Raw genomic sequence first — 23480 nt, 5'->3', positions numbered from 1 at the left:
AGTATGCACACTTCTTTAATATACTACTATCAGACGTAGGGCAGTTCATAGGGGTCCTCTATTTTTCTCTCTTCAGATTGACTTCTTCATCGTTATTGTGTAAGAACCAGGATTGTCTACCTGGTAGGTAACACCTGGAAGGTTCCATACTGGCCAAGCAGATATTATTGACTTAAAGAGAGACTGTTTGGGAAAACAGTTTATGTGATTACTCGCAGCCAACCAACATGCTCAAAGCTGGGAAAAATGAAGATAGCTAGGATAAATGGGGATCTTGTTGGAGATATATGATGTTTTCCTTGCTGGGTGAGCTGTCTTGGATGTGACTCAAAGATCTATATATCTTAAGAATAAATTGACCAAAACAAACAAAAAGGGTCACAGGTATTTCTGCCACTTGATGTTACAGTTTATTCTGATGAAATAGCTTACGTTCAAAGCAAAAGGGAGCTACATATTTAGGCATTCCCTGCTGGTGACTTGCTGCCCCCCTCTGGAGAAGTTGGGAACTGAAGCTTTTGATCCCTTCTTGTCCAGTTGTCTTATTATGGGTCTGCTGTTGGCATGGTTTCCTTACCAGAGGTGCTTTGCTACAGTGTAGAGAAGTGTCAGGCCATAAATTGCCAATGGTTTATTCAGTGAGTTTACATTGACTCTGAGTAATGCAGGGATATTTATTTTATTTCCTGGCTGGAAGATGAACTCAGTTTTGCGAACTATCTGTCCTGGTTCCGCTCTCCTTCTACCAAGAATCCAAGCTAAAGCCATCTTTCTTGGCAGCCTTGGACTAGTAAGAAGTCATTCCTGACTTGGTACCCTGCCTTAGTAATCTTATTTTTTAAAGGGAGAGTGTGGACTCTTGATCTCTAAAGTCTCTCTGGCTCTGATTCCATAAAAAATATCTTTATCGGTGAGAAATGTCTGTTTAAGATAAAGAAATTCTTAGGTATTAAAGGAGCCTTCCCTTTTAAAGAACAAGATTTCTGGAAATAAAATGAATGCTCTTGGAAAAGGGACTGAATTAAAAAAGAAAATTCAAAATATGAAATATGCCACAAGGAGGCAGTGTTGACATATAGTTTATTTCAAGCACTTTTCAATGTACTTCCTTTTGAAGGAAATGCTTTTAAAATCAAAGGCTATAAGAATGATTAGAGGTTACAACGCTTTGTGTAGCAATAAAGTTCTGAAAAGAATACCAAAGGGACAAGCATCTTACACAATAATAGAACAGTTGAATAAAAGTTTCTGTCATCTATGAATGAAAGTATTAAATATTGAATTGAACCTGATTTGAGAGTGAGAAAAGGTAGATGGCAACTGAAAAACAATGTAGCAGTCACTTTCCTCTAATTTCACATCAGCCGTATGCAGCCTCTGAGAGTTGTGCTGCTTTGGCACTATTTCTATGCATTGGGGGATATGAGAGGTGGATTGCTCATTCGTTTTGTAAGAAATTCTGGAAATTTCTTTTCCCTTTAAATACTGCTGCCTTCTCCTTTAAAATTCCAGCATACTTGTGAAGATGAAAGATAGTATTTTTTTTAGTAGATGGGTAAACTGAGGCATAGAGCTTTCATAAAGGACTTAGCAAATTACAGAATGAAAATAAGAATCTAATATAACCAAGATAGTCTCAATGTTCTTTTTTTTAATAGCTGAAGAAATTAAAATTTCAAAACAGCTAAACCAATCCAAGAATGTTTAGAAAGCAGCATGAATTCTTTCCTAATCCATGAAGAGTAGCCATGTTTATTCTAATGGTCTTGCATCTTTAGAATTGAGCTCTCATAGGAGAGTAGATATTATCGGGTAAAAATATCATAGCTCTCAATCTAGGAAACCTGGGTAAAGATTGGAGAATCTCTATTTTTTTTCTTTATTGTGCTTTAAGCTATCAAAGCAACACAAGCTCATTGCTCCTCAGCCTTACCGAGGGGAGGCATTTCGGTAGATCATTTTGAGTAGGATGGACAGGGCCTGGATACCAACCGCTTCTCACCCCCTCTCTGTTGGTACGTATGTTTCTCACCAGTCAAAATGGGTCAGCAAAGAGAACAACTCTGTAACTCTGAGAGCAGGAATCTGGGCTTTGGATCCTACTGGTCAGGTCCCATATGACTAACCTTCTAAGAATAAACTTTAAAAACTTGGAAAGTCCCCAGAGCTGAAGTGATGCATGGCAGTGTTTTACAAACTGTGGTGGGCCAACACCCATTAATAGGTCATGAGATCAATTTGAGGGATCTCAACCAGCATGTTTTATTAATGAAATAGGATGGAAAGGAATGGGATAGAAAATACCCGAACAGATCACACATTTTATTTCAATGGTTGTATGATATGTGCTTTACTCGGGTCATTATATAAATTGTGTTTCTTGCTAAGGGTCATGTTCAGAGGAGCTTGGAAGTCACTTCCCTATAGCACTTTATCTGTCCCTGTCTGGCTGCTGAGCCATCTATGACAGTTCACATCTCATCCTCCTTGCTAGCCCGCGAACTTCTTGAAGTGGGATTAATGTCCGAATTACTTTTCCTTAATACCTTATACATGGTGTATACCAGCTTAAGATTTACTGTTTACTTATTTCGCTTCTAAGAAAACTTCTAAAACGTACTTTTAAAATTGTCAGGTGCTATTTGTGATTCTGTTTTGTTCAGCTCATAACAATTTTATGTGTAGGCTGGCATTAATATGGCATTGCTTTTTAAACTACCTTTTCCTTATTTCTGAGAACGGTGGCCCCGACAGAGGAATTCACAAAATTGGGTTCCACTGAGGCTACTAAGCAGATTTGAATTTCTGTTTTTCAAAGAGCTCTTTCAGCTGCTGATCAGTCGTGGCTTCTTTCTGCTGCATGAGCTCAGTGGTTCCTTTGGTTACTCCCCAGGCGTCTGGCTTTGACATTGAAGGGTTGTATGGCCTGCCTGAGGCTATCCGAAGATTCTCCCAGTATTCCTTCCTGGCCCTGCATGAACAAAATATGCATTAGACTCTTCCCTGCATGTCAGTCTCTATGTCACTGAACTAGAATCCCGCCAAGGTGCCATCTTTGCACTCTTGAGACTATGTCCATTAAAACACATTTATTCATCTGCATTAAAACTTTCTCCCCCCAGAATCTGTAGGTCTAAAATTACTTTGAATGTCTTCTCTTAACATACCCTTAGGGATCAAAAGCTAAGAATTAGAAGAGGGACATTTTCTGTCTACTTACCCTACTTCCCCAGCCTCACTTTCTGGCCCTCTACCTCATGAACCAGCTGAGCATGCCTTTGCTGCTTGTCCCAAATCTAGCATCCTTCTAGTTCAGGCCTCATCACATCTGTTACATTTTAGCAAAGCCTTCCTCCCAAGTTTCCTTGTCTCAAGGCTATTAAAACTGGCTAAGTTGCAAATCTAACCTTGTCCTGGACCATTTGTGATCCTCCAGGCTCCTCGTTGCCTTTGGGATGAGGTCATACTCAGCTCACACTCATACTCACCTCCTCTTCCTGACGTGTCTTCTATCAAAGTCTGTCTCCCATATTCTCAAACTTCTAGTTTCTCAACACACTGTTCTCTTTCTACCTCCCAGTGTTTTCCTGTAGGCCGTTTCCTTGTTTGGCAATGTAGTTCACTCTTCAAAATTTAGCTCAGCATCTTCTCTCTTAGAAATCCTTCATTAACCCCCCTCTGCCTTTTGCCCCCATGGGCCATTCGCTCAGACCACACAATACCTGTGCGTATCTTTATCCTTGAACTTCCTGCCGCGTTTCCACAAAAATAAGACCTAGCCGGACCATCAGCTCTAATGCGTCATTTGGAGCAAAATTAATATAAGACCCGGTATTATGTTGTGTTATATTATATTATACCTGATCTTATATTATAGTAAAATAAGACCTGTCTTATATTAATTTTTGCTCCAAAAGATGCATTAGAGCTGATGGTCTGGCTAGGTCTTGTCCAGTAAACACGGTATGCCAATTTGAACTTACCTGTTTATCTCTCTGCCTCCTAGACTATTAGCTCCTTGGAAACAGGCTTGTGCCTGGTCCATCTCGCTACGTCAGTGTCCACAACAGTGTCTGACATAGCTGTGCTCAATTAATGTCAGCTGAACAGAGTGGAACTGTTCCCTCTGCTTGGGGCACTCACCCTTCACTCACTTCCCTTTCTCGTGGAATCCTACTTAGCCCTTCAAAATCCAGCCAAGAAATCCCTTCTATTAAAGTATCTTTCTATTATATTAGGCAGAGATAGTTCTTCTCTTCTATTCATTGTTTTTTTAATCCATCCCTCTCTTATTAAAGCAGTTCCCACAGTATAATACCTCAACTTTCTTACACGTTTTCCTCAGTATTCTGTGAGATTCTTTAAGCCAGGGACCCCAGCTTTTCGTTCAATATTTCTAGTGCCCTGCACACTGCCTGACTTCAAATCTGTTTGTTTGTGGTTCATCTTTCCCACTGGAATGTAAGCTCTAAGGGCAAAGACCTTCGCTATCTTACTCAGCACTGTATTCCGAGCTCCAAGAATCATAGTTGACACAGAACAGGCTCTTAATTACTATTTGTTATACTTAAGTTATACTTAAATCTCAATAATCAATTGATTCAATATTAGCGTCCACCACATGGATGGTTTCCTGGAGCATGAAATCACATTTTATTCCAACTTACATTATTTACATTGTACATTCTTAAATGTTCTCCAGAAATCACTCCATAAGGATGTTTTATAAACATCTCTGTGAGAGAACTGAAGGAGCGTCACTGACTATCATCACACAGCAAATGAGCTATACTCTTTGTAATGACCTCACTTGGACATATTCATATTCAACCAACAGGAGTTTGGTTTGGCAAATATAGCTTAAAGGTTCTTACCTTGCTCTAACCCAGGGCTTCGTATGCATGTCCAAACCACTTCCCCAGCTGCCATGCTTCTCTGAAGCTGGTGGCAAAAAGCCCCTTTCTGGAGCCAGCTCCTCTGCAATCGCCCTGATGTGGTAGGGCTCAAATCCACAGCACCCGCCAATGTACCTGACCCCCAGTTTGTAGGCCTCTCTGGCGTATTTTTGAATATCCCATCTGGTCGCAACTCTGGGCTCCAGACCTACAATAAATGGTATTATACCTAAATTCTTTTTTTAAACAAAATATTCAAAATGAACGGCTCTAATAAGTACGTAATCTTCAATAAATAAGATAAGTAAGTTGTCAATATTTAATTCTTAACTTTTTAAAACTATTAGCTACTTTACGTCTATGTATCACGTTTTAAATGCTGTGGTAGCAAGCCTTCAAGACGGCTCCTCTGAGCCCTGCCCTCTGACGTTCCCACCCTTGTGTCGCCCCCTCCTGCATTCTCTCAGGTTGGTCTGCCAGACCCATAGAATATGACAGAAGGAAGGTCTCTGACTTCTGAGGCTACGTCTTTAAAGACATTATGGCTTCTGCCTTGTTCTGTCTTGTAACACTTAACCCTGGGGAAGCCAGCTGCCATGGTGTGAAAACACTCAAGCATCGCAGTGGAAAGGGCCATGAGCTGAGGAACTCTGGCCTCCAGTCCATAGGAAGCAAGACACTAACACCGACTCCCAACAGCCACCTAAGCCAGCTAGGAGGTGGATCCCCCGGTTCCCATCAGGCCTTCAGACAACTGCAGCTCTGGCAACCTCTTAAAAAACTATGAACAAAAACCACCCAGCCAAGCTGCTCCTGAATTCATGGCCCACAGAAACTATAAGAGAATAAATGTTAAGTTTGCAGTCATTTTTTATGCAGCAATGAATAACACAAATGCCTTGCCATTCTTCTTCCGTGGTTCTTCTAGAGCAATTATTCTATAATAACTTCTCTGAGGGTCCCTATAGAATGTTGGATATGGTATAAGGACCTTAGAATGAAACAGGAGGCTGGCGACGATCTGGGCCTGCTGACATCTCTGGGCTTGATTTTCAAGGTAGATTCACCCCCACTTTAAAAACACCCTGAGAGACTTTATCCCTCTGCCTGCCTTGCAAGTATTCCCTCACTTCATCTGCTCTGTCTCTTCATGCAAGTTTGTCATGTAGTAACATAGTGATGGTATTTTCCCCTCCACTCTCAAACCCCAGAGTATCTAAGCAACATTTCAAATAGGAGAAAAGGATCTTGGAGATGACCTGGTCTAACCTTCTTATTTTTATGATGAGAAAATTAAGATCTAGAGGAACTAAGGAATTTTGCTAAGGTTATGCAATTCGGCAACAGAGTTGGAACCAGAAACAAAATCGTTGCTGATCTCACCATGAGACCCTCCATTTTTCCAATCGACAAGTATGACTAATTGGTTGTCTGTCTAGGTGTTGATTCAATTTTGATTTTGCACTGAAGTTCAGAAGTCTTTTTTGCTTGTTGGCCCCACCTTTTCCTTCTACTGCTGTTTAATATCAAAGGGTTTGTGGCTTTGGGGAGAGAAGCTAGGGGCTAGAGATGAGGAGATATGCAGCCATTTCTTTCCTCTGATAAAGCTCTATGGCTATAGGTTTATATGGAATTTGTCCAACACAAAGACATTCAGACAGTGTATAGAATGTGTGCCTTACCAAAGGGGAATTCTGGCAGATCGATAAATCCTTGTTTGCCGGAGTCGGGAGTGTGGTAGGCCAAGGGCTGAGTCATCAAGTGGGCTTTCAGCCGGGCGGCCTGCAGGCCTTCCTTCATGAGTTTCACTGTTTGCAAACTAATTGTGGAGTCAAAATGGCAGTTCACGCCCACAATGGAGGCTCCTGCAAGTGGGAAGAAAGTTTTTCTATTTATTATTTTCAGGTGTACAAACAACGTAGTAATTAGATATTTACACCCCTCACAAAGTGATAACCCCAACAAGTCTGCTACCCATCTGACACTGTACATAGTTGTTACAATACCATGGGCTATATTCCCTGTACTGTACTTTACATCCTGTGACTATATATTTTTAAAATTATATTAATAGTTGACATTCAATATTATTTTATATTAGTTTCAGGTGTACACCATAGTGGTTAGACATTTATATAATTTGTGTTTACTGCAACACTATTTACAATAGCCAAGATATAGAAACAACCAAAATGCCCATCAATAGACGATTGGATAAAGAACTTGTACATTATACAATGGAGTATTACTTGGCCATAAAAAAGAATGAAATCTTACTGGTTGCGACAACATGGATGGACCTAGAGGGTATTATGCTAAGTGAAATAAGTCAGACAGAGACCAAATACCATGTGATCTCACTTATATGTGGAATCTAAAGAACAGAATAAACAAACAAAACAGAAATAGACTCATAGATACAGAGAACAAACTGATAGTTGCTAGATGGGAGGGGGTTGGAGTGAGAACGATGAAGGGATTAAGAAGTACAAATTGGTAGTTGCAAAATAGTCTCAGGGATGTAAAATACAGTACGGAGAATATAGTCAATAATGTTGTAAAGACTATGTATAGTGTAAGATAGGTACTAGACTTATCAGGGGGATCACTTCATAAATTATATAAATGTAAAGAACATTTTAGCTTTAGGGTTTCACAAGATAACAGGACACTCAACTCTCCTATCTTAATCAGGGGGCTTTTATTTGGAATGGTGAATTTGGAAGTACAGCATTTGGTCCTTGCTTCCCGCAAACCGACCTTACCTTTGGACAAGAATGATTACTAACAGGAAGCAAGTGCTTTCTGCGAAAAGTGCTTTGAAGAGTCTGGTATAATTGAAGTGTCATTTATGCACACTTGGCTGTCCATCTTTTTAAACAAATCATTAGAGTTTCTTTTAACTTCAAATTTTAGTAGTCAATTTTTCAATCTTTGACATTATATTACAAGCACAATAATTTTTCAGCACTCCCAGCTGCTAGATTGCACCCATGGTTACCATACCACTTATTTGAAGAATAAATCAATGTTCCCTTTCATCAGGCCAGTTTAATAATATCACTAATCCAGATTCCAGGAGCAGCAGAGCTGATGCCCCAAGCTGTGGCATCCAGTGTTCAATGGCTGTTGTGTCAGTGGTCCTCACTGGTCTGCATCTACATACATGAAGTTTGCCCCTCATTCTTGTTCCAGTCAGGTCACCCTCCCAGTCATTCCTCTGAATCAGCTTTTGTCAGGGGTACTGATGACCTCAATCTTGCCAAATCCAGTAGTCGATTCTCTCTTCTCCTTTTACTCAACATCTCAGCAGCATTCTGTCCAAAGGACCACTCCCTCCCTTCTTTTGGCTTCTGAGAAGTTCCCACGCTCCCTGAGTGTTGCTCCTACCTCCCTGGCTGCTCTTTCTAGGTGTCACTTGCAGACCCCTCCTCAAGGCTGAACCTTTCAATCGTGCAGTATCCCAGGATCCCACTGAACCGTCTTCTGTTCATCACCTACACGTGCTGTTCAGCCCCAGGGCTTTGATACCATCTATATGCAGAACTCTCCTGCATTTCTCTCTCTCACCTTGACCTTCCCATTGGGGTCCCAAACTTGTATATTCAACAGCTTTCTTAACTTGGGTTTTACTACCTTTCTCCTTTTTTCCTTTTGAATGTTCTGCTACCAGAGTTTTTCTTCCCTTGCTCGACTTTATTACACTCGTGCATTAATCAATTAATTATATGTTGGCTATTTATTGGATGTCTAGTAGGTATAATGGTCTTCGTAAGGGGGTTCTAGAGAAATATAAATATAGGACATAGTTGCTGACACTAATGATCTTATAATTTAGCACAGGGCTTCCCAAGGTTTGCTCCATTAAAATGAGGCTCTGTGATCAATTAAGTGAGGCAGTAGCTATTTACTATGTCCCCTTCTTGGAGACTGCCAATATACATGGGCATATCAAAAGCACTGAGAAGTTCTATAGTAAACAGACCGACTTAACTCAGTTTAACATAGCATTTTCTAAATGTATTTGACTACAGAACCTTATTAACATTCTCACAGATTGGAAAATGTCAATGGATGATATTCCAAATGAGGGGTCTAAACAGAAAGTGTTATGGTTGCTGAGAGGAGGCAGTCATCACTTGGGGTAGAGATGGTTATGTAAGTGTACACTGGGGTAGAATTTGATCTAACATTGTAAGATAGACTAGATTTATTAGGCCCATATTCATTAAGGACCTATTATGTGCTAGGCACAGGGTACTCAGTTTATGGTTATTGCAACGCTATTCACAATAGCCAAGATATGGAAACAACCAAAATGCCCATCAATAGACGACTGGATAAAGAACTTGTGGTACATTTACACCACAGCAATTCATAGAGTATTACTCGGCCCTAAAAAAACATGAAATCTTACCATTTGTGACAACATGGATGGACCTAGAGGGTATTAAGCTAAGTAAATAAGTCAGACTGAGGAAGGCAGATACCATATGACTCAGCCAGAGTCGCTGCCCTCTTAGATCGTACAGTCTAGTGAAAGAAGCAGACATGAAAGAGATAAACAAATGAGCTAAGTGAGGAGTGCTACAACGGATGTAAACAGGGCACAGTGATTTCAAACTTTGTGTCACCTGCTCTGAACAGAATGACAAGGGAAGGACGAGGTGCAGGCCAAGAATCCTTGCCAGTTCACAATGGGGATGATGAGGGCCTCCTCCAATCTTTCTGAAACTAAGTTAGCTTGTTTTTCTCCCCATTTTTATATAACCAATCAAAAATTAGGATTTCAATTCAAAAATTAGGATTCAAATTCCTTCCTAAATCTAAATAATTGTTACTATTAATGACAAGTATCAGGTGACTTTCATGAACTATCAGGAGTTGCATACAAATCAGGAATTGAAAAATAGCCAATCAAAAATCTCTCTGTTCCACGGAGTGAGTCGGACTCTTCCACTGACGCTGAGCTATTCCTTGGGTTTAAAACGAGGCAGCTTTGACAACAACCTGTGTTTTCCCTACTTGAAATGAAACCGAATATTAGGAATGGAAATTATATAAAAAGATAAATTAGGTGGTCAGTATTGCATATCAAAGGATTTTTTGATTTATTATACCAATTACTAAAAGCAAAGCATACCAGTAACTTATGAGAATAGAAAAACTTTGGCAAAGAGGACAACTGACAAGTTATTAATGTTATTAATGTTTAAAAACCTCAACTTGAAATAAGTTTAAAATAAAACACAATTGTTCCTACTGCTCCTTTTGATTTACTAAAATCCTTCTCATTCCTACATTCCTAGTTGTTAAACATTCGGCACAAGTCTAGTTGCTCCTTTCAAAAGGCTGGTGTGTGTATCCTTTTTTTTTTTTTTTAAGCATTTTTCTTTTTAAGACTCAATAATATTATCAATATTCCTAAAAAAGTAAATTAATTGTTTTCCTGTTAATAAAAGTAGCAAATAGCGATTCATAGACAGATCCGCATTTGTATGTTATTTTAGAAGACTAACTAACTGCAAACCTATCAAAATCCATCATCACCTGCTTTGACCAGGCGCACTGCACACTCGCCAGGGGTCACGCCGTGCAAATCTCCCTCTGGGCCGATGCACATGGTTGCTGCCACTGGTTTTCCAGATGATTTCAAGACTTCAACTGCCCACACAGCCTCTTCAACATGTTCAAAATACTGAAATAAGGAAAGGTTAAAGTATTTTGAATCTTGTTTCCCCCAAAACCATTGGGAAACTTATTCTACTGCTAAGTAATTTAATAATCACTAGATAAGTGATTTTCAGATTCTGAGTCTGGAACATTTTGAATATTAAGAATTTGAATTTGAGACCCATTAGTATTTTTTAAATGGAATAGAATAGTGATTTCATACTGGGAATTGCAATCAAAGGTTTGAAGAACACTACATTATATTAACTGAATCAAATTTAGTAGAAGCCCTAAATGGGAAAAAAGCTTTCAAAACTAAGTATTACTATTACTTGTCGTGATGGGTACCCAATCTCACATGGTCCCCATGAAAGCAAAAGGCAGAGGAAAGGGACTCAGTGTAATGGTCTCTTTGATCATCTCTGTGTTTACCTCTGCAATTAAGAAGTCCACATTCTTCTTCAGAAAGACCTCTAACTGTTGCTGAAATACTTTTTTCACTTCGGTTTCACTCTTGCAGCTGAGGTATGAAGGTGTCTGGCTCACGCCTCCTGCTACCAAAGCGTCTCCCTCATCGGCCACTTGCCGGGCAATGTCACAAGCAGCTTCATTGACTTTCTGCCCCTGAAATGGTGAGTATATGATACATGTAACATGTTCATGTGAAACTGAAACCAAATAATTCTTTAACTGTCCATATCTCAGTTGTATGTTACCATAGTGATTTGATTCCAGGCAGTGACAATGATGGAATAGTTCAGTGCTTTACCACGTTGAGCAGTAACAACAATACCAATAATAGCGGTGAAAAAAATAAATCTAATGATGGTATCTAGGATATTACGTTATACCAAAGATCTGTGAGAGGGTAAAAGTCTTTACATAAAAAGATCTAGTATCTTCCAATGCATAAGCTGCACTTAGAAGACGACCTAGCAAATAGTGGTGATGGTGATAATAATTTGCCTTTAAGATTAATAAGCATAAAATTCAATTAAAATGACTACAGAATTCATGTCTTTTTTTGTTTTCCTGTATTTTCTCAATTACCAGATAAATGTATCACAAGTAAGGTCTGTTTTAATTATTTAGACATTAAAAATGGACACTTGTCCTCAAAAAAATACCCAGTGCTGTAAGTCCCACAGACTCATGGAATTTTGAAACTCCCTTTCCATTGTAGAGAGAAAGAAACCATCACCTTGATGGGGTAGGTAAATGGTTTGCCCAACATCACACAGTTGATTGTAGCCGAGTCAGGAAGATTCCAGGTTCGCTGACACCTTTCGTCTAATGCCCTTTCCCCTACACTATGCTGCATTAAAAAACGGTGAGGGTGTAAGAATTTGTAAGGGTAGCCCCTCAGCAACTTAGTCAAGAGACTGGGAGAATCAATAATCGTTAAATACCTCTTTTTGGATCTGCTTCATTAGATACCTTTTTGTCAATTTGGGGGACTCCAGATAAAACCTAAGAGTGTTGTTCATATACATCTCATTTCTGTACTATGTACAACAAAACTCTGAAGAGGCTCAACATTTTTCTCTGTGAGAATTTTGGTGATGACATGTGGTATGTCTACTAGGCCCTACTAAGAGTGCCACATATGGTTTTACTCACAGATATTTTCTCTGCAACGTAGTTTCCCCTGTTCTCCAGCTTGTCTTCACTCGCATAAAAGGTGAAGGTCTGCATGACATTCGATCCAGCTCTAAGGAACTCTCGGTGAAGCTGGCGAACTGGGAGATTGAATGAGGAAAGGCATTAATTGCTATCAGTTTATTAAATCGTGGTGTTTTCAAGAGGCTCTCAGATAAACAAATATGAAAATATCTGCCTAAATTTCTGGTCGCTTGGCATTCGTGCATCCTGGGGGGTTCTGAGAGGTGGATCTGGGGTCTCTTGCCAGAAACAAGATTATTTCTACCATGGAGTAGTGTGAAGGGAAGAGGGAGGTCCCACAGAGGGGCAATATGTCAGCCCTTTTTACAGACAGAGAAGGTGGGGAAGGGCATTCCCTGCAGAGGGAAGGCCTGAGCAAAGACAAAGAGGCAAGAATAGGCTTGGCATTTGGGGAACAGCAGGTAGTTTGATCAACTGGAGTTGAGGATATGTCAGAGAAGTGATGGAAGATGCAGTTGGAAAAGTGGGCGGGCATTCAGAGTACAACTGGCCGAGAAGTCATCCCAAGGAGTCTAGGTTCTAGACTACGGGTGTCATGGTAATACCAACAATTTCTAAATGGATGAATGCCAAATGGCAAAGCTTTCACAGGTTACAGGAGATGGGATAGGATTTTGTTCCATAGAACCAAATGTATGCAATTTAAAGAATTTAGAATTTTCTCTAAAATAGTGGTCCTAAACCCTTGCTACCCATTAGCTACCCTGGAAGCTTTGTAAAACTTACAGATGCCAGGGCCAATCCCACAGATATTCTAATCTAATTGGTTTGAGGCAAGACACAGACTGTGTTTTTTTCAAATTTTCCTCAACTGATTCTTATTTTCAGCCTTGTTGAGAACTGCCATTCTAAGAGAGTGGAATAACGCTCGTCTTACAAAATGATAGTGACACTTAGCTGGTATTGGTTTTGTCAGGGGCATTAACTGGGCAAAGTAAGAAGTCAGTAAACCAATACCAGCCCCTGAAATATATTTTGAAATTTAGAGGCCTATACAATCCAAAGGTCTGGAAGCAACTACGCTAGAGGTAGTGATTGGGACGCTGGGGCTGAGACTGGAGATGTGTCTCCATCTTTGCATCCCCGCTGCCTGCGAGACTGCCGAGAACATAGGAAGCTCAGGTGTTGTTTGTCAGTGGTCAAATTAGTGAGGCAACAAAGCTTCTGAGTTTCAGAAAATGGGTTTCTAAGCTGGAAGCCAAATCTTTGTTTTTAAAATCATGGAAACTTTCGTTCTCAGTGGAAATTTAAAAGGGTGCCTAAATTAGGGGGCTTTGAATGTGTTGTAATTAGCCATAGAACCAATGAAACACACCTGAAATGGAGTCCCCATATATCGGTCAGATGAGCTGCTGTGGTTGCAGCAGGGGTGCAGGGCCTATGGACTAGGTTCCTGTATACTAGAATGACATGATTTATAAACCAGAAGTCCATCCAGGTTGTCCTTGGATGGAGTTCCAGAGACTCTGACAAAACCTTGGAGGGGTGTGCAAATTGTTTGTGCACATGTACAGTTTACAGTGCAGAGGTTTTATATCCTTTGATCAGATTTTTCCAGAGGGTAGTGACCCCACTCCTTGTTCTTAATTGATTTCATTATTCCACCATGCTTCCCTAAATGTGATCCAACTAAGACTCACTCCGATTCCCCAGACACCTCCAGACCCAGTAAACCTGAATTCCTTGCCAAATTCAGTGCTGATTCCACTGGGTGCAAGAGCCACAACTTTTGGCATAACCTTCAATAGAAGACTTAGTCTGGTAATTTCTGGATGTCCTTTCGCTTTATACTTTCTGTTTTCTCTCATCATAAGACTCCTGAGTCTTTGTCCTCTAACCAGGAGTAGGGCGTAACTGTTCCCCATGACAAGGACACAACCTATACTAATTAATTACCTTCATCTTATGGCTTTAAACTCTTCATTATACTAGTTTTATTTTAGCATCATAGAAGCTAAAAGTTACCCAGTTTTTTGACTAAGTTGCTGAGTGGGTATCCTTACAAATTCTTACATTCTCACAGTTTTTGTTTTGTTTTGTTTTGTTTTTTAATGCTGTATGGTGTAGTGTTGTAGGCAAAAGGTGTCAGCGAACCCAGAATCTTCCTGACTCAGCTACACTCAACTGTGTGATGTTGGGCAAACCATTTACCTACCATCAAGGTGACAGTTTCTTCCTCTCTACAATGAAAAGGGAGTTTCAAAATTCCATGAGTCTATGTGACCTACAGCACTGGGTTTTTTTGAGGACAAGTGTCCATTTTTAATGTCTAAATAATTACAAAAGGCCTTAGTTGTGACACAATTATCTGTTAATCAAGAAAATACAGAAAGACCAAAAAAAAAGGACATGAATTCTGCAGTCATTTTAATTGAATTTTATGCTTATTAATTTTAAAGGCAAATTATCATCATCATCAATTCTATTTGCTGGGTAGTCTTCTAAGTGCCCCATAGGGCAGCAGATGTATTTAGCATTTTGAGTGGTGAAAGGTGTTTAAAACATTCATGCTCTGAGCGAGAGCTGTGGTCGTTTCAATGCTATTTTATGTACATGAATTTGTGTATCTGAAGGTACTTTTCTAATTTAGGCTGGGTGACACCTAGAATTGATATAGAACCTGAAAATTTCCCTGCAAGCTGGACTGCACCTCAAAGACTTTTGTTAGGACTGGTATCTGGGCTTGCCTTCTCAGTGCTAGAAAAGGTGAGAAAGGGAAGGTTATGCTCTAGGTCCACAATCCCTTACCCAAACCATTTTGGGACCAAATGTGTCTTGGCATTCTGAATGCTGGGGAATTTTAGGAAGTTAATATAGTACATATGCTATATATTATGTAACACTCATCAGGGTCTGAAGTGGCCTCCCCAATCAAACACATTCATATGTTTTTGGCATCAAAATATATGACCTCCCACATTAAGTAGGATATAATTATAAATATCCTCGCATTAGTTCAGGTCACATTTTGCTCCCAAATGGTTTTGCTGCAGATTTATTATCCCACTGAAGAAATACAGCAAAATTTTATTTGACCTTTTAGAGTTCGCTGTGGAATTTCAAAGACTTGCATTTCTCAAGTTAAATTTACAAGGGTAATATCTAACTATGCTACATACATAAATAACTGGGAGACATTATATATATATATATACATATATATTTATACACATAATCTCCCTCCGGTTCCATCCCACCTCTCCTCCTGGCCATAAAAGATTTGTGGTCAAAAAAGTGGAGTAAGAATAAGGTGTTTAGGTACAGGTGCAGGGAAGGTAGATAATTGAATTTCAATAGGGTGGGGCTAGTAGACGATGAATTTGACTAGTTGGCACATATATGATGGAGGAAGTCCTATCTGAAGACATATGCTGGCGAATGGATGATAAACACTAAAATGGGAGGGATGGAGACTGAGAGTCTTGATGAGGTTGAAGAGCAGCAGTATTAGAGTGAGCTGACAAGATAGGAGGTGGCGGTCAGAGAGTGAAGCACTGCTCATTGAGCTTTCAGAGGTGGACAGCTGTTGGTGAGATCTAAGAGTGGGCTGCGGAGATGGGAGTGGAGTCGGAGATCAAGGCACTAAAGGGAAGAGTGTTGGATGGATCATCTGTCTGGACATGGAAGTCACCTAGAGAGATGAGGGAGGGAGGGGAAGGTAGTGAGCCAGTACTAGGCTCATCTAGAGCGAGCAGCAGGGACCAAGAGGTAAACATAGACGGCAGCGTATCCAACATGCTGATCCACACTTACATACCTAGCACCATGCCCAGCAGGCTGTAATTAATATTTGGAAAAGAGCTCTTTTATGAACTTTGAAGAGAGCAATGCACCCACCTGCTTCGGGGTGCTCCACAGCAGCTTCCGGGGTCCAGGGCCCTGCCTTTACATAGCCCCTCTTCTCCAGGGCAAAGACGAACCCTCCATCTCCAATCACAACCTCTCCGGAATTTAAACGTTCGAGGATGCCCTAAAATTACAGGGGAGGGGGAAGGACAAAAAAGGTACTTGAGTTTTTAAGACTGTTCTATTTGTAGTACGTTTGCTATCATATTCTTGAGAAGTATGATTTCTTAGAATTCTCGGAAAGTACAGGTATATTTTATAAATTCATGTTACTATTAGGCAAATAGCCAGCGTGCTCCTATGATGAAAATTTGTGTATACGTGTGTGGGAGGGGGTTGGTGGAGAGGTCAGAACACATGAAAGACTTTTTAAAAATATGGTAAGAGGATGTTATGTATGAAGACATACCTGTAGAGGGATTAAATGAAAAGGGTTTATTGTAAAGCCTCAAACAAATACTAAAGCACACATTCGTAAATTGGTGAAGGCTAGTCTTTCTTCTTTATTCTATCGACAACCAAAGAGATGATTAAAATGACGGTTATAGTGGCATATAATGCTATTAAGGCATTTTGAAGACGGAAAAGTCACAAGACACTTGGTGAAGAGAGCAAACTACCACAAAGGTGGCCGAATCCCTTAAAGACTTCCACGATTGGTCTTAGAATTCAGTTTCCACAGCAGCAGCTGTGTTATGCTGCCCCGGAAGTTAAGAGCACGCATGTTCGCATTCTCCGAGTGCAAGATGACAAGAACAGGAAGAGACAATTAAATAAAGTATTTGTAAAATGATTTCCAGCCCAGTCTCCATACCTATTCTATTTATAGTACCATGCAATAATTACCCTGGTGTTAGTGTAATTTTCTAGTGTAATCATTTTTTAAAATTTAGAAGAATCATAGAATTTAAAAATAAACAGTACTTTACATTCAATTTAGGTCACTCCCTCTGATTTTACAAATGAAGGATTAAGGCCCAGAATCTTTGAGTAACATACACGAAGTCTCCCAGGTGAGGAGTATAGGGTCTCCTGGCTGTTTTCTCCTTAAACGGAGTCTAGATTTTATTTTAAATGGGTGTAAGGAGTGTGGAACAACCCTGAAAAGACCATGTAAAGGAACAATTTGGAATGTACTTACCTACTGTGTTTTATTTATTACCATAATGGTTGATAAAACAAATGCTGATATAATAACAACGGGTACATAATTCTGTGAGAGCTGTTCATAGGATTTTGCATCCTAAATCCTGGACACCTTTTAAAGCTTGCCTTATTTTGATCCTGTTCCCCTGTACTGCTCTTTCCTATGTCTTTTGGTCAGGTAGTACTCAGAGACAAGACACAACTGACATTTTCATTTTAAAGCAATAAAACAGGAGCACCATGCTGTATGTTCCCGAATATCTCTTCCAGATAGAAACATTTTCAAGCATAGAAGTCTACGAGATAGCAACTACAAAAATACAGAATTGATAACATTTAATTTTGAAATCCAAATATCTGTCATGATTTCAATGTGTCTAAATACCACATCTTAAAACCACAATTTTGATCATTATGGCCCAATTAACAAGCTATATATATATATATATATATATATATATATATATATATATATATATATATATATATATATATATACACACACATATATATAGCTTGTTAATATATATATATACACATATATATACATATATATACACATATATATACATATATATATATAGCTAGTCAGCGCAGTGAAATAAAAAACACGAACAAGGATCAAATAAATGAGATACGACTTGTTGCTTTCATTTGACTTAAATAACTCATGACATTTTGTTCAAGTCAGTTAGCAACTGTCATTGAACATGTGTGTGTTTCCAAATTGTAGAACACAAACAAATATACAGCCTAGCTAAGAATCTGATATTTGCTGGTGGAGTGGCTCCTGGTGATTCCATTACCACACTGCTCATAAATTTGCTGAGCAATTACATCTAGAAAAACAATCTCTTAGATTCTAGTGTATTTTAAAATACCTGGACTTCAGACTTTTCTGTTCCTAAGCTAAATAGCTTTAAAAAAAAAAAAAGTGGAATGTACTATCAAAAAAAATGCTCAAGATATTGTTTTGTGAAAAAGTATTACAAAAAATTGTGTGTAGTATCAGACCATTTTTGTGTACAAAGTACATTTTGTCTGGACAACAAATTAGCAGACTACAGGAGTACACCAAAACGTAGCAGATGGTACATTTCATAGTGCTTTCCCAAGTTATTTACGATAAGCATGTGTTAGGTTTTATAACATATATTTTTAAAAAATATAGACATATTATTGTCCATATTTTAACACTGACATATGCATGGAAACAAGATGACCAGAGAAACTTTTTTTTTTCCATCTTATGTCCATCTGTTGCTTATATGATCCTTTAAAATGTTTCGTTTTCTGAGTTTGAATTTAGGGAGTGGGTTCGAATCCATAGCTATGTAAATGGTGCCAAACCAAAAAAACTTATTTAATCCCTATAGCAATCATCCTTTCCAGTCTACATCAGCCATTCATTTAATAATTTATGGATTGGCCAAAATTCTCAACCTCATTGAACTGGTTAACAGCTTATAATCGTTTGCCATCTCAACATCTTCCTCGGGCCATCAACATGCATCTATTAATGCTGCATGGCATTTAAAAATTTTAACTGAATTAACTTTGTGTGTGTGTGTGGAGATCTTTTTTATTTGGGGGCCATCTTTTAGAAACGGTGCATAGCCCATTTCCTAAAGGGATGGCTGGCAATGTGGGTGAGAGGTGGACCTGTCCTTACGGTCCTCACAGCTGCACAGTTGGCCTGGCCAGGTCTGCCTACCTATCCTTCTCTTGGGGCCTCCATCCGCCAGGCTGGGCGCTCTGGCACCTAAGGGTTAAGCATATTCCTTCCTCCTAGCGTCCTTCTCTTCCCACCCTCCCAGCCAGAGTCCCGTGGTCAGTCCAACCATCCACAAATCCATCCCCCAAACTAGACGAAGGTCGACAGTCTGGACTGGAACATTCGTCCCAACAAGGGAAGAGATGTGCTTGTTTTTAATCAGGTGCTGGAGCTGCTGTTTTAAAAAATCTTATTAGCAACCCTTCCTCAATATTTTACTGCCGCGGGGCCCATTTTCGATGTCCACGTGGTGCATTTTGTTGTGATAGCTGAAACTGCGGGAGAAAACGTACCATCGCCCGACGCATCTGCGGTGGGGCGACTGCGCGCCAAGTAGGGACCCCGAGACCCCACGGCGGCGAGGAGGCGCCGGCCGGAAACCGTTGGAGCCGCACCGCGCGCCTCACTGCGGGGTCGATCTGGGGAATGGAGGCGAGCGCGCGGCGGTGCGGGCACAGACACAGACACAGACACGCAGGCGCCCCTTTGTCCCAGCACGGGGGAGGAGGGAAGCCGCTTCTATGAGTCTAGGAGCTGCACCTCTGGGGGAGTGCTCTGGTGTTGGCGTGCAGGACTCTGATGCTGGGAGTCTCCGAACACATCTGGGGGGCGGGTCACTAGATCTAGGGAACGCTCAGAATATGAGTAGTGATGGGGCGCTCAGAAGCACCTTGGGGTCCTGCAGGAGAAGTGCTGGGACCACTTTCTTGTCACAGACAGGCTCCTAGGACTCCCCTGCACCCCTTGAGTCTGGGGTGAGGGCCGGTGGTCCAGACCCACAGCCTCGGCGGGATAGGAGAGCAGCCTCGGGGACCCCCGAAGACTCACCTTCTTGGCCTTTTTGCCCCCAACGGGTGCCATCTTCGTGGTGTCCTGACGGGTACTAGGTAGGGATGCTGACCGACGGCTAGCGTTTACCCCTGAGAGGCCCAGACGCAGCCGGGCTCTTTATACCCGCTGCTGGACGCGGGGTGGTTTCTCCAGCCTCTGCGCGGTCCAACGCGGGCCTCAGGCGGGGAACACGCCCACCAGCCTGTTTTTGAGGCCTGCCACTTGTTGGGAATCTGCCCTGAAGAGGAGATGATCGAGATTGTTCTCCCAAATGGGTGAAAACAGCGAGAAGTAAAATAAGAACAAAAATTAATGAGGTCTGCACTCGCTCAGGTTTCTAACCTATCTGCTTATAATCTCTCTTTGCCCCTGGAGAGTCCCTAGCCCTAATTTACCTCTCCCTTGCCTGGGATCATGCACCATTACCTACTTAAATCGCCCGTGAAAGCCCCTAAGAATTTCATTCAGGCCCAAATATTTGTCAAAGGCCAGGGTACAAAATTATTGGATGAGGAGGCGATGTGCTGGAAGTCAGCCTAAAGTGTCATCTGTGTGATGTACATCCATAACGGAACACAAACAATGGCATTTACAGAAGCGTCGGATACTAACCCTGAATTAGTGGATATGTTCAAAATGATCTTCTCCCCTTATATCCAAACATGCTGAAATGTATTTGAGAGACTTCAAAATTCATCGACAAAACGTATAGGCATTAGAAAAAGTGGAAGAAAATAGAATTGTTGACAGTATTTATCTGCTGATGGTGGAATTAGGGCTTGCGTTTGTTTTATTCATTATGTTTTACTGTAGTTTCCAAAATATCTTTAAAACGAGAACACATTGATTTTAAAATAATAAAAATATGACTTTAAAAAATATATACAGTAACTAGTCTAGAGAACAACTGAAAACCCTGGAACAGAGTTCAGAATCTTTTATCCAAAACAAAAGCACAAGCGAAAATTTTGTACGTGGAATAGTAGTAGCTTCTATTTCAACATACGCAAAGAAGAAAATTACTGTAGCAAATGATGAATTAATACAAATTTAATGTTTAAAATGATTTGCACTTGAGATATAACTGAGAAAGCAGAGAAGTTCTTGCTGCTGATAATTGTCAAGTTTAAAATGGGAAAAATGGAAGGATGATGGATGCATATGCCATATGTAATTCAAATAATCTTATATTTTACCTGCCCACCAGAGGAATGAGGAATGAGGCAGTATCCTTCACAATGCCTAGACTTTTGACCATTAAAGCATTGGCGTATCGGAGTAGGTGATAGTTTAGTTAGTTAATATGTTAACTGCTTAGAGTAGTAACCTGGTGAGTATTGGTGAGACAAACAGATTCAAGAGTGAGCCCCGCTGTGGCTGCTGGGAGCAGCTGCAATGGTGGGTGCCAGGCGCTAGAGGGCAGTATCAGGGCTCTGACAATAAAAGCTGAAAGCAGACATGCTCAATTTCACACTTCATCCAAACTCAGCAAAACTTAGAAAAGATTTTAAACTAGCAGCCTTTCACTTAAAAATAGTGAGCTTAATAGATAATATAGACACACATGGCAAAATTTAAGACGTTTCCCCAGCTGCTGTTCCCAGTACAAGTCCTACCTGGAGGTAACCACTACTCCCTGTGAACTGTTCTTCCAGAGGAATTCTATGCGTGTCTAAGTACACATGTACAGATAAGGATTTTATTTAAATGTAGGGAATTTTAGTTATTTAAACACTTATCCACCTCCACTTTTTCCAAAAATTGTATAAGCAGCTGTTGAAATAGTTTTGGTTTTCCTCAGCTTCTCAGTTCTCTACCACCCCACCCCAATGAGGGCCATTAAAAAAATTCACCTAATCTTCCCATTAATAAATAATATCCATAGTTCGTTGGGTTCACTCACTGAGGGCACAGCTCACTTACTGTGTACCAGGCATTACATTAGGCCTTTCACACACGTTATTATTTACTCCTCACAGCTCTGTGAGGTAGGCACCGCCTCTTTGTACTCAAGAACCATGAACTCAGGGAGTTAGAAGAGTTATCAGTGTGTGCTCTGAAGTTCCTTTGCCCTATTCCCAAAGGACATAGTCTGCTTGGATACCACCTGGGGGGTAAGTTCTGTCATAACTGTTCTTGGAAGGTTTCCCATGTTTTTTGTTCTCTGCTTAGAGCAGTGAGATGAGGAAAATTATAACACTGTAGTCTTTGGCTGCCTACAGAGAAGCTTGGGGTTAGAGATAAATCCTGAATGGACAGAGGAGGGTTAAAGCTGGAGCTCAACCCCTTCAGTTTTATAACCTGAAAAGAGAGGTCTTTCACCAGTGCTTTGCTCTATTTAGAACCCCATTTATTCATTCAACAAACATTTAAGTACCATTCATACAATGTTTCAAACACCATGGTTGTTTCTGGAAGTAAAGGATACAGCTCCTCCTTTTTTCCAAGGGGAGTTATACACACTATCTCATGTAAGAGTTAAAATGTCCCCCTTTTCAATATGTAGATGGGAAAATGTCAGGACTTTTCATTTTCCATTCAACTGAATCGTCTTTAAAAATAAAAATGGCTTCTCATAGATCTCTTTAGATTAAAAATGCTTCATTTAGCCTTTAAACCACTGAAGATGGTTTATGTTTTTACACCATATAAAACAGTGTTTGCAAACTGGTGACATGGAAATGGGGCCAATCTTTGTGTTTCCTTTGGCAAGGCCAGTGTTGTCGAAAAATTGAAGGTGAATTCCTTTATGTGGAGCCTTTCTGTTTGCCAGTCTGCCCCACACACAGTTGTCTTACATTCTCCTGGTTTACATATTTAACTTGAGGGCATTTGAGTTTTCAACTTCTGCTGTGCATAGAAGGTGTATTGGGGGTTATCAAATACATGTGAGACGTCCTTTGGTCTGAATTCTACCAAATAGCCCCCAAATTGAAGGTTTCACTTTCCTTATAGTTTCCTCTTGCCACTACCCTCAGTTACTTTTTGCTGCCAGAACCCAGGACCATAATAAAGGGATAAAGGGGTGGGCGTCTCATCTAAAACCATCTTCGCTGGGTGCACTTGCTCACTGTATCTTTTCTGGTAGTACTTCATTCCTTCTGTTCACCGCAGTGGCCACATTTATCCCAGCACACCAGGCATATCCAACCGCCTTACGCAATCACTCCCCTTGCTTTCTTCATATGTAAAATTCAAGTTGAAGCTAGGTGACTTTTTTTTTTTTCAATTGGCTTCACATAAAGTTGGCCTGGGATAAACTAGAGCGTAAGATAAATAGCCTTTTCCCAGGATGCTTTATTTGCCTCCCCCTTTTGGTCAGCAAGCACTTCCTTAGGTTGGCTCAGAGGGTGCCTCTGGCTCATGTTTGTGCCTCCATCTTCTGCCCATTCCTAGTTCTTGGAGAAACAGCATAGTTTTTTGATTTTGCTGGACTGTTCAGGGCTTCCTTTCACTACAGGTAAAAATGCTTCTCTCAGAGCTGGCAGATTTGCCAGCTTGTACAGAATCTCCTAGATTCCATCAGAGTCCTCTAGCCGAAGTTCATGTGAATTCTGGACATCCCCCAATTTTCAAACTATCTTCCAAGTATGGTTAGTAATACTATTACGTAGGTTTCAAGTGTACATTGC

The 23480-nt window shown here is 40.4% G+C and overlaps 1 protein-coding gene across 1 annotated transcript; it reads right to left on the bottom strand.

Moving 5' to 3' along the window:
* Positions 1-387: 387 nt before the first annotated feature.
* On the bottom strand, positions 388-20024 carry BHMT (betaine--homocysteine S-methyltransferase). The gene is made up of 8 exons (XM_033110768.1): positions 19846-20024; positions 16089-16221; positions 12189-12307; positions 11001-11192; positions 10446-10593; positions 6578-6760; positions 4875-5103; positions 388-2971 (listed from the first exon to the last, which is right to left on the bottom strand). The coding sequence occupies exons 1-8, from the start codon at positions 19876-19878 to the stop codon at positions 2788-2790; spliced, it is 1221 nt and encodes a 406-aa protein (XP_032966659.1). The 5' UTR covers positions 19879-20024; the 3' UTR covers positions 388-2787.
* Between the last annotated feature and the right edge of the window lie 3456 nt (positions 20025-23480).

This window comes from Rhinolophus ferrumequinum, chromosome 7, assembly GCF_004115265.2.
Source record: "Rhinolophus ferrumequinum isolate MPI-CBG mRhiFer1 chromosome 7, mRhiFer1_v1.p, whole genome shotgun sequence".
Taxonomy (NCBI): Eukaryota; Metazoa; Chordata; class Mammalia; order Chiroptera; family Rhinolophidae; genus Rhinolophus; species Rhinolophus ferrumequinum.
Note: the sequence above shows the minus strand (reverse complement) of the source record. Positions and strands in the feature narration are given on the sequence as shown.